General features: G+C 41.2%; 1 protein-coding gene across 2 annotated transcripts; it reads left to right on the forward strand.

Moving 5' to 3' along the window:
* Window positions 1-1,009: 1,009 nt before the first annotated feature.
* LOC109898222 (serine/threonine-protein phosphatase 4 catalytic subunit B) lies at window positions 1,010-11,653 on the forward strand. Of its 2 annotated transcripts, none has more exons than XM_020493108.2 (9): window positions 1,010-1,151; window positions 1,625-1,924; window positions 2,023-2,074; window positions 6,978-7,028; window positions 7,229-7,330; window positions 7,868-8,041; window positions 9,641-9,767; window positions 9,910-10,099; window positions 10,288-11,653. In XM_020493108.2, the coding sequence occupies exons 2-9, from the start codon at window positions 1,815-1,817 to the stop codon at window positions 10,415-10,417; spliced, it is 936 nt and encodes a 311-aa protein (XP_020348697.1). In that variant the 5' UTR covers window positions 1,010-1,151; window positions 1,625-1,814; the 3' UTR covers window positions 10,418-11,653. The 2 variants fall into 2 exon arrangements, with proteins under 2 accessions (XP_020348697.1, XP_020348698.1); XM_020493109.2 differs by having other exon boundaries at window positions 1,716-1,924.
* Window positions 11,654-11,975: the final 322 nt, after the last annotated feature.

The following is an 11,975-nucleotide window of genomic DNA, read 5'->3' on the forward strand; positions in this document are numbered from 1 at the left end:
AGCGTCGTCTGGGTTAGGGAGGGTTTGGCCGGTAGGGATATCCTTGTCTCATTGCGCACTAGCGACTCCTGCGGGGGGCCGGGCGCAGTGTACGCTGACCAGGTTGCTAGGTGCATGGTGTTTCCTCAACACATTATTGGTGCGGCTGGCTTCCGGGTTGGATGCGCGCTGTGTTAAGAAGCAGTGGGTTGGTTGGGTTGTGTTTCGGAGGACACATGACTCTCGACCTTCGTCTCTCCCGAGCCTGTACGGGAGTTGTAGCGATGAGACAAGACAGTAACTACTAACAATTGGATACTACGAAATTGGGGAGAAAAAATATTATCATTTTTTTAAGTATATATTTTTTTAAAGTACTAATTTTAGTGTCCCCACTACAACAACAAAAAATACTTAAATACATATAATATTGTCCTTGAAACATTAAATTGAAATACTGTAGAATTACATTAATCTTATAGAGGACTGCTCCTTCTGGGGAGTGCAAATGAATTCAAAGCCTCTCATTGGCCAATACATAGCATTAGCAATTTAGGGTTTGTGTACATCAATGGGGATAACATTTGGTATGACAGAAATGGTATGCGTAGACGGCTTGACAGAAATAGTATGCGTAGACGGCTTGACAGAAATGGTATGTGTAGACGGCTTGACAGAAATGGTATGCGTAGACAGCTTGACAGAAATGGTATGCGTAGACGGCTTGACAGAAATGATATGCGTAGACGGCTTGACAGAAATGGTATGCGTAGACATCTTGACAGAAATGGTATGCGTAGACGGCTTGACAGAAATGAAAGCAGAAGTTGAATGTTGAACTTTTGTTACATACATATCCAGATGATGCTGCATATTATTTTGCGCAATAGCGCTGTTGTAGAAAATATATGTAGACAGTCAGGCCCCCGTTGATTTTGTTATAATGTTTGAGCATAAGAAGACAGCATTAGCCATGTCAAACTACGATATTTGCTTCAAAACTGAAAATTCCCCTCCCGATTCATGACTACAAAATGCGCGTCCCCGACAGCGGAAGTTGCAGACAGAGCTCTTCCGGCGGTGGTTATGTGAACCGGTGAAAAAAGAAAATAACCGTGGAATAAAACAGCTGTATGTCTGTATTTCGAGTTCTTCTTCTCCAATATTCAAAGGTATTTGTGTTAGCTTGGATTACGCCATTTTCGACTAAAAAATATAGGTAACAGATAGCTAGCATGCTAAATTAGCTAGCCAAGCAACGTTAGCATTTCGTACTACTTGATGAAAGGGCCGAGATTGTTGGCTAACGAGTTAGCTTATGCTAACAACGCAGTGCGTGGTAGAGAAAATAACTATCTGGGTATTAAATATTAACGCAAATATACCCATAATTACCAACCTTCATGAAAAGACCAGCCAACTAACCGACTGAGCTAACGTTACCAATTAACTAACGTTATGTTAGTGTTGAACTCACTTCATGCTAACTAACTCGCTAACTTCGCTCGTAACGTTAGCTAGCTATAAGCTAGTTAGTTTATTGGGCTTTCCACGATTTGAAGCCCTCAGACTGAACAGCACGGACATATAACAATGTGTTAATTCAGCCATGCTCTAAAACATGTCATATATTACTCTTTCATAGATCCCTCTCTATTGCACCAATCTGCTGCTCTCTGTTTGTGACTGGAACTGCCTGAACAGCTAGAGAGTGTGTTTGTGTGTTCCCGGACCAGGGTGACTGTGTGAAGTATACACACCCTGTGTTTGCGAGGCTCTGTAGGAGACAACTCCAGACCCCAGAGTGAGGATTGTGTGTGAGCCTCTCGCTCCATATGTGTGTGACAATGGGGGACATCAGTGATCTGGACAGACAGATCGAACAACTTAGGCGCTGTGAACTCATCAAGGAAAATGAAGTCAAAGCACTGTGTGCCAAGGCCAGGTAATTAAACACACACACAGGCCATATTACTTTAACATTTCAGATAAAATCTAAATCTTCATCACTAAGCCTGTCGTCTGCTTCTGTTTGTGTTACAGGGAGATTCTGGTAGAGGAGAGTAACGTACAGAGGGTGGACTCTCCAGTTACAGTGAGTATTTTCAGAATAGAAGACATCTTGATTACTTCGTAGATCTGCCTATACTGCCATTATTTGCATTTCACAACCTGATCCCTCTTGTTACATGTGTAATGTTGGATAATTGAATACATTTGGGGAATGGAAACGCTAGGCTTTAGAACACCAGCTAACTGTAAAGGCCAGTTTATACTTGGTGTAACAACATGTTTGTAGGCAATTATGCGACAAGTGTCGCTGGTCAAAACTTTTAATTTATACTTCGGTGGAATGTCTGTTAGTCCGTCACTGCGACTGTCAGTTTCCTTGTCGTGCAGACATTAAAAAGTCTACTTCTCTGCCACTGTCACAACGTCCGTTGTCGTGGTTACTGTACTGTCACAGCAACCAGACCAAATCCTCCTGTTACAAGATGATGCAGTTCTAAAATTCTCAGATAGAATGACCTACTTTTATTTCGCCACACTGGCAGTAAGCTATTTTCTGTAAGCTCGCCATTACCTTGTAAATAATTGTTGTGGGTTTACTTTTCTGTAATAATGAATAAGAAGTAACTCAAGTTTAGGCGTTGTCAGCTATATTTGAACTGGCTAGACAACAAACCAAAACATTGTTTAGGAAATTGCTTTTAGTTGCCTGGCTTGCTAGATTGACATTTACTGAATTAATTTTTAAACAGATGGATATATTGGTGTTAAAATAGAGAAAATATGCTATTTGGAGCACTGGGCTGCTGTTGTCATGCAGAGGCTGTTTTGTGTTAATACTTTTTCATAAGTACAAAGTTCGATGTCGGATGACAATAGAATGTTCATGATGTCCCTAAGACAATTGTCTACAGACATGTAGATAGACCGACTCTAAACAAGCCTTAATTGTAAATCGCCATATTGGCATTGTTGCATCATCAGTAGAAGACTTTTGAAACAGAATTTACTGAGATCATGGCTAGGGCTTTGCGGGGAACGCATTACCCGCACACCGGCAGTCAAATTCCACATGACCGCTTAGTCACGGTAATTAGGCTTCAAGCTCTGATGCTGCGGGTCATTTAGTAGCCCACTAAACTTGCTAACTGCCTGGTACTCAGCACTCTTGTCCATCTAATCGCTCTGACAATGCAAATGTATTTGAGAATCTAATCTAACACTTAATGAGAGCCAATGAGCTCATGTTGCGCAACATTTATATAGGCTATGCAATTGCAGGAGAAATCATGTTGATGACCACTAATAAAAAGAGGATCCATCAGCTTTCTATAGGCTAGGCCAACTATATTTATTATTCAACTTTCCTAATATTAACCCTTGTGCTTTGTTGAAAATAAATTGCGTTCATTGTGGTATGGGTCAGATTGACCCGGACAGTTTAAACACGCTCAAGACAGTCAAAGAATCAAGTTAAAACAGCCCAAACTTTATTTGGTCTTGTCAGACCTTTCAGAAAGAAGAAATACAAGAACTGTTGATTTTTTTAAAACTCTATATTTAAGAACTATTTGTTTGACATATTTCCTTTCTCACAGCAAGCATTTTCTGTTTCCCCAAGTGTACATTTTTTGTTGTATTTTCCAGTAACACTTAGGTGTGATTTGACCCTGTTGGTCAAAATGATCCCTTCAGTCTTTCTCTCTAAATGTTGAACACAATGTACGTGTGTGCTTCCTGCAGATGTATTTATTGCATTCTACACTGCTGGTTTTACTGTCTTTGTGAGGGGGGCCCTGGAACAATTTTGATTACATTGGAAGCTGACAGTCCTACCTTGACTTCGTTGTGGGGACAGTGACCATTCTATATTACAATTTTTTAGACCTCCATGTAATCTCTTCTCTGGATGATGGTTGTTGCGTGCTCTCTCTCATCTGATGGAGGGGATGGTATAGCAGACTCCTCCTCTTCACCAAAGAAAAATTCACAATCTGGATCATCAACAGCATTGTCCTCTATCTCTGAAATGTCCTCTGTCTCTGAAACCTCTTATTGTATTTCACTGTCACAGTCCAGAATTTGTGATAAGGCTTCATTGACTGAACTTTTTGGAGATCATTTTTGAGTGTCTGTGTCATCATCTGCTCTCACACTGAGAAGGATAACCTTGGGAAACTCCATTTAAGTTTTTTTGCAACTGCTTTACAAGGGGTGTAGAGCCTAACTGGCATATATAAGCTGCGAGTGAGTTTCAAGTTTGGGGGAAATCATTTTCACCATTCCATGCATAATTGCATTTGCGGTCACTTTTCATAATGGTGTTTTCCGCTAATGGAACAATTGCGCTTATGTGCTAATTTCTGAGCTTATAATGTGAAGAAATAGTGTAAGCTAAACGTTATGATCTGTTGCGTCACATTACATACGTTTTTTTTATGCTAGTTGGTTGTATTAATTTGGGAATAGGTTGACTTTTGTACTATGGGGGATAGTAGATTGACAGGCTAGTGCCTTTGCTGTTTGTTAGGCCTACTCATCTTGTTGGCTGACAAAGAGTAAATGTGCGCAGTTCATCCAATATCTTCAATATGCATGTCGGAATGGGATAAGGACGCACACAGTTGCGTCACCGATTTGTCCGTCTTTACTTGTAGCAGGTGAGAAAGACCCGATCACGTGAAGGAGAGCCATGTGAGTGAGAGACGCTTCGGATTGCGCTTGCACCCTCAGAGAAGGGCAAAATGCAGCACTCTGGGCCGCAAAACCCATGGATTTATTTTCTAATGCTTGTCAAATTGTGAGTGAGAGACTATTGGAGTGTGTACAGCCTGCTCAAAAAACTAAGTAGACCTCATGCCTTTTCAAGCGATTGTTTTCTTCAAATCATCATTACCGTCTCATCATGCAGCCTTACAATGTATTAAACATCAAAACATATAGCCCAAAGTTTGTAGAACAACTAAAGTTACATTAATAACTCTAAATTAAGCATATAGGAGTAACTATTTCTTTGTTAGCCGCTCAACACAGAATAGCCGCAAAAAATCGCTTGAAAATGCATGAGGTCTACTCCCTCAAATCGTTTGGAGAAAATATTTATTTTATTCAGCTTTGTTCAATTGTATTCTTCATACTATAAAATAATATAAATTAATGCCACGTAATTATAAGCAAATGAACTATTGTTGCCCACATCCATTTGACATAGCCACATCAGGACCTAACATAAGGACAACTTAGAATATGCTATTCTTCTGGAATTGACCATTTTCTTTATATCATGCTTCTTTAGACCTGTATAAAATAAATCATGGATTTATTGTGAAGGTGTAGGCTATATTGCATGGATTTATTAGACTTTTAAAAATGGCTTGTAGGCTATGTGTGGGAACCAGGATATGCTAATTCTGTTTGTTAACTAACAGTCAATTACCTTGAGACCGACGGTTATTTTCTTGGCAATCACCGGCTGACAATTTCGCGACCGCCACACTCCTAATCATGACCCCTGCGTATATTAATGAGCCATACTTTGCTGGTGTCAAACCATTTATGAAAACATGATACATATTTTGGAAGCTGAGAAACAGCCCTTTGAAATGATATGTCAATCAAAAAAACACATCCCTGCCTCGCTTGCTAGTGTTGTCACGATACCAACATAACGATACCAGGCCAAGTATCACAATACCGAGTAGTATTGCAAAACCACGGGGGAGGTTCAGTGGCTTAGCATCCTGTTCACCCCATTCCCCACACTATGCGCTATACAAAAAAATCTGTCACTGATATTCACACTTCTACGCAATACAACATATTTAATTTAACTTCTCACTGTATAATAGAATACTGCATATAATGACTAATTTGCTCATATTTGCAAAGGCCTGCCAGTGATTTGGCTGGAGGAATGGGATGATGGAATATTCATGCATAATGGTCTGCATGTCATTGTGGCAGGAAGGGGAAAACATTTAACTAAACTTTTACTCTTCAGTTAAGACTCACACATACTCTCCCTCCCTCCCTCACACACTCTGTCTCCCCCATAAACGGCAGGGTAGCGGCAGGGTAGCCTAGTGGTTAGAGCGTTGGACTAGTAACCGGAAGGTTGTGAGTTCAAACCCCCGAGCTGACAAGGTACAAATCTGTCGTTCTGCCCCTGAACAGGCAGTTAACCCACTGTTCCTAGGCCGTCATTGAAAATAAGAATGTGTTCTTAACTGACTTGCCTGGTTAAATAAAGGTAAAATAAAATAAAAACACACTCACTGCTCCCAACTTTAAAAACATTAGGCACCAAACAGAATGTAAGGAGCGCCAGAAAGAGATTTTTGTTAGTTTAGTCTTACATTAGGCCTATATGAATCCTACCTTTTGAAGTGCATCTCATGAGTAGTAGACCCTTTTCCTTTCTTCCTATGCCAATCAAATATGCCTAGACCTGTCAAGTTACCAGGTTGTTAGCTATGGTACACATGGTAACTTGACTGAACAATGGCCCGGGATTAGTTTTAAAACAGCCTAGCCAGCGACATGTTTTGTGAAATTATATCAAATGCGTGCGAAATTGTGCAGGAAGAATAAAAGGTTGCTCCAGTAATGTGAGTAATTTTTTTTAACCCTTTGAGCTGGAGGCAAGTCATTTTCTTTGCTGTAAAGCTGCAAGCATGACTGTCACAGAGCTGTTTTTCTTCTGGCACTGCTGTGTGACAGCGAACTTGCAAAGCCTATCAGACTGTCTTGTGCTCTTGGATATACCAGGGATGAAATTATATAGAATGTAGAATTATATACAATGGCAATTCAAGATGCCGCTACCCATACCTCCTAATAAACGTTGTTCAATTTCAAAATACAAAAAATATAGATTTTTCTATTTTAGAAGCACATGTTTAGTATTAGTGGGTTGAATAAATGTTTGCTCAGCTTACTTCCTGAATTGTTGCCCTTTAATTCCCTACAATTCTTATTTTCTATCACAGGTGTGTGGGGATATTCATGGACAGTTTTATGACCTAAAGGAGTTGTTTAGAGTAAGTTCAGTCTCCTGTCTGTATTTCCTGCATTTCATCTGTATGATTTCTCAGTGCGGTCTCTGTACAGTTCCAAACTCAACATATGCACCATTTTGCTTCATTATGCCATAAACTCCATGTCATTTACATGCATATCATATTCTGCTGTGCCATTTTTGACGTGTCATTATTTAACACTTAAATTGCGTGTGTGCAAGGTAGGGGGCGATGTTCCGGAGACAAACTATCTCTTCATGGGTGACTTTGTGGACCGAGGCTTCTACAGCGTGGAGACGTTCCTGCTGCTCCTAGCACTCAAGGTACTCGAGAGAAGCCAAATCGGAGCTATTCAATTATTCTGAGGCTAGATGTTTTCATTCTTCATACCCTCTGTTGTAGTGTTACTAATGCTATGCAGGGTTGGAGTTCAATTTAAACTTATGTAAATTCAGGAAATGCAATGATTGGACATTTTTTTATACTTTCTCATTGTACTGTGCGAAGTGTGCGCTTTGTGTCTATCCCCACTACTAACCTCTCTATGGGACAAAGTCGGACCTACTACCCCTCTCATTTGCTTTTTGGCCAGTAGGGTCCCATTTATTATTATTTATTTTTTACCTTTATTTAACTAGGCAAGTCAGTTAAGAACAAATTCTTATTTTCAATGACGGCCTAGGAACAGTGGGTTAACTGCCTGTTCAGGGGCAGAACGACAGATTTTGTACCTTGTCAGCTCGGGGATTTGAACTTGCAACCTTTCGGTTACTAGTCCAACGCTCTAACCACTAGGCTACCCTGCCGCCCTATTGAAGGACCCATTCTAACAAGTAACTTACCCCTTCCTCCCCCCACAGGTGCGGTATCCAGACAGGATCACTCTGATCCGAGGGAACCACGAGTCACGGCAGATCACACAGGTCTACGGCTTCTATGACGAGTGCCTCCGCAAGTACGGCTCGGTCACCGTGTGGAGATATTGCACCGAGATCTTTGATTACCTGTCCCTCTCTGCCATCATCGACGGCAAGGTGCGCTCCCCGGCCCCTTCAGTCACATTTCTCTGCTTCTCTCTGATTGTTATTTGTGCCGTCTTACCAACTCCTATGGTCATACCAAGGAGGGACGTGACAAGGAACATAGAAGTTGATAATACAGCACAAATAGATCTGGGACCAGGCTAGATTGTTATGGTAAGATGGCTAGTCTCGCTAAATAGCTAGGTCTCACTGAAACAGCATGACTCGTGACAATCTCCCCTCTTTATATCTTTCCAGCTAGCTCAGGTGTTCCTCTGGTAATTAATGCAAGTAACTCTGGATTGCAATCGCACCCATCGGTTCAAAAATGTTTTGTTGCTTTATTGAGAAGAATGTTTTTAAAGAAACCTGTTTCTTGAGTTGGATTGTGTAAGGCCTTAACTATACTGAACAAAAATATAAACACAACATGCAACGATTTGAAAGGTTTTACTGAGTTCCAGTTCATATAAGAAAATCAGTCAATTGAAATAAATTCATTAGGCCTTAATCTATGGATTTCACATGACTGGGAATACAGATATGCATCTATTGGTCACTGATACCTTTAAAAAAATAAGTTGGGGCTGTGGATCAGAACCAGTCAGCGTCTGTTGTAACCGCCATTTGCCTCATTCAGCAAGAAACATCTCCTTCGCATAGAGTTGATCAGGCTGTTGATTGTGGCCTGTGAAATGTTGTCCTGTCCCATTCTTCAATGGCTATGCAGAGTTGCTGGATATTGGCAGGAACTAGAACATGCTGTTGTACACGTCAATCCAGAGCATCCCAAACATGCTTAATGGGTGACATGTCTGTGTATGCAGGTCATGGAAGAACTAGGATATTTTCAGCTTCCAGGAATTGTGTACAGATCCTTGCGACATGGAGCTGTGGATTATCATGCTGAAACATGAGGTGATGGCTGCGGATGAATGGCACGACAATGGACCTCAGGATCTCATCACAGCATATCTGTGCGTTCAAATTGCCATCGATAAAAAATGCTATTGTGTTTGTTATCCATAGCTTATGCCTGCCCATACCATAACCTTACCGCCACCATGGGGCACTCAAAACGTTGACATCAGCAAACTGCACACCACACAACGCCTTACACGTGGTCTGCGGTTGTGAGGCCAGTTGGACCTACTGCCAAATTCTCTAGATGTTGGAGGCGGCTTATGGTAGAGAAATTAACATTCATTTCTCTGGCAACAGCTCTGGTGGATGTTCCTGCAGTCAGCATGCCAATTGCACGTTCACATAACTTGAGACTTCTGTGGGATTGTGGTGTGTAACAAAACTGCACATTATAGTGGCCTTTTATTGTCCCCAGCACAAGGTGCATCTGTGTAATGGTCATGATGTTTAATCAGCTTCTTGATATGCCACACCTGTCAGGTGGATGGATTATCTTGGCAAAGGAGAAATGCTCACTAAAAGGGATGTAAACAATGTGTGTACTACATTTGAGAGAAATAAGCTTTTTGTGCGTATGAAAAATGTCAGGGATCTTATATTTCAGCTCATGAAACGTGTTAATATTTTTGTCCAATGTAGATTTTTTCTCTCTCTCTCTCTCTCTCTCTCTCTCTCTCCATTGTGTAGATATTCTGTGTGCATGGTGGCCTTTCTCCCTCTATTCAAACTCTGGACCAGATCAGAACTATCGACAGGAAGCAGGAAGTGCCTCACGATGGCCCCATGTGTGACCTGCTGTGGTCTGACCCAGAAGGTAAGATACTGGTAAATAACCCTTCCACCCCAAAAACGTGTAGCTATAAGCAGGATGGTGAAGATTCCACCAAGTCTGTCTCACACATTTTAGCATTTATGCCCCAACGAAAAGGAATGAGACAACTATTTCTCTCTCACAGACACCACAGGGTGGGGGGTGAGCCCGAGGGGGGCGGGCTACCTGTTTGGCAGTGATGTGGTTGCCCAGTTCAACGCGGCCAATGACATCCACATGATCTGCAGGGCCCACCAGCTGGTCATGGAGGGCTACAAGTGGCACTTCAATGAGACGGTGTTAACTGTGTGGTCCGCACCCAACTACTGCTACAGGTCTGTGTCCTGTCTCAATCTTTTTCTTGCTTGCTTGTCGTTTCGTTTTTTTCTATATATTCTGCATTTGGACTGCTGAGTTTATGGCCAAACTCTGTGTATGCATGTTGTTAGCTTATAGCAAAGTTTAGGTCGCCATAGCAACCATCTAACTCTTCTGCTCCCTCTCTCCCTCCCCTGTAACACAGATGTGGTAATGTGGCAGCCATCTTGGAGCTGGATGAGCACCTGCAGAGGGAGTTCATCATATTTGAAGCCGCCCCGCAGGAAACCAGGGGCATTCCCTCCAAAAAGCCAGTGGCAGACTACTTCCTGTGACCTATCACCCTGGAGGGAATATGGAGCCTTTGGCTGTGTTCCCCTGCTCAGACGTTGCATGCATTAACCAATGGTTGCGTGCCACATCATTGACTATCGTCGACTGCTATATTGCTATAACTTAATGTGGTTAGCTGATACTTAAAATGTCTATCCAGGGGTTGTAAGATCTGGTATGCGTTAGCAATGCCTGGGCAGAGGAACGCGCCCTTTATGTTAGGATGGTTTCTTGTGTCTTGAACCTCTTTGGTTCTGTTTCAAACTGACCCCTAGACCAGGGGTATACAACCCTGTTCCTGGGGTGCTGCAGGTACTGTACAATTGTCTCAAGGCATCACATTGAGCTACTAAGCTTATTTATCAGTTCAGTGATTTCCTAAATTCAACACATTTTTTCTTCCAGGTCAGTTTAATCAAAAACAGGAAGTGCCTTCCGCACACCAGGACCAGGGTTGCCTACCCATGCCCTAGACACTTCTTGATTCCCCACTGTAGAGATGAAAGAGCTGTGTCAGTGTGAGCAATATGGCAGAAACTCCACCTACCCTATCAGAGGATGAGGTGACGCTATTACCATACTGCTGATACTGTCCAGGCCTTGGTTGGAAGATCATGAAGTATCTAGTTGTGACTGCTTTGGGTCTGAATGAATCTGTGCCCATTTCAGCTCTTTACAATGGCCATAGTTCTTTTTCTTCCTCCCCTCCTATTAACTTCTCTTATCCCCTCACCGCCATTGAGTTGTTTGGTATTTGCCCTTCCCCCTAATCTTGTAGTATTTTTACATTTGAAAATGTGAACATTGTCCTACAGATGGAGGGATACTTGAAAGGAGATGAAAGAATATTTTAATCTGCAGATATAGGAAATTAACCCATTTCTGGGTTGAATTTTCCATATGCATAATTTCTTACACATTTTTCTTTTCTTTGATTTTTGTATAACTGTTGTGTAAAGGATGAACTGCAAAAATAATTTTTCTTCAGTTTGCTATTTCAGTGTCCTGTTTGCTTGTTTTCTCTAACTCAGTTTTCAAAAACATTGTTCTCGATGTTACTCAGCCTAAACAGCACCTACACTCAAACAAAAATAAAGTAACTGGTTAAATGGGATCATTACACACGTTTTTTTTCTTTCTGTACCTTGTTGATGCCTATTGATCCACAAATCTCTGTAGGGTTCACTGTTGACTTTTGATATTGTGAAAATAAAATCTTTTTGTATCAATCTCCTTTATCTGCTGTTGTGGCTATAGTTTGGACATTTCAAGTTCTGTTTATTTAGCCAGTTGATGCATGGAGTGGAAAAAAATACAATGTTTTTGACCTAACCTTCAATTATATATCCAGACATGATATACTGTTGAGTGTTGTTCCCAACCAAAGTCCTAATTGCAATATTACAAGAGGCATGAAATGAGTAAGTGTGGTGATTTTAGATAACATCTTAGTAATTTAGCAGGCACACTTGTCCAGCGTGACTGTTTTATATATTTCTACATAAATGTTTATATATATATAATGTGGACATTCACAAAGCAATAATTTTGGAGAGAGAG

This window comes from Oncorhynchus kisutch, linkage group LG10, assembly GCF_002021735.2.
Source record: "Oncorhynchus kisutch isolate 150728-3 linkage group LG10, Okis_V2, whole genome shotgun sequence".
In the NCBI taxonomy this organism is placed as follows: domain Eukaryota; kingdom Metazoa; phylum Chordata; class Actinopteri; order Salmoniformes; family Salmonidae; genus Oncorhynchus; species Oncorhynchus kisutch.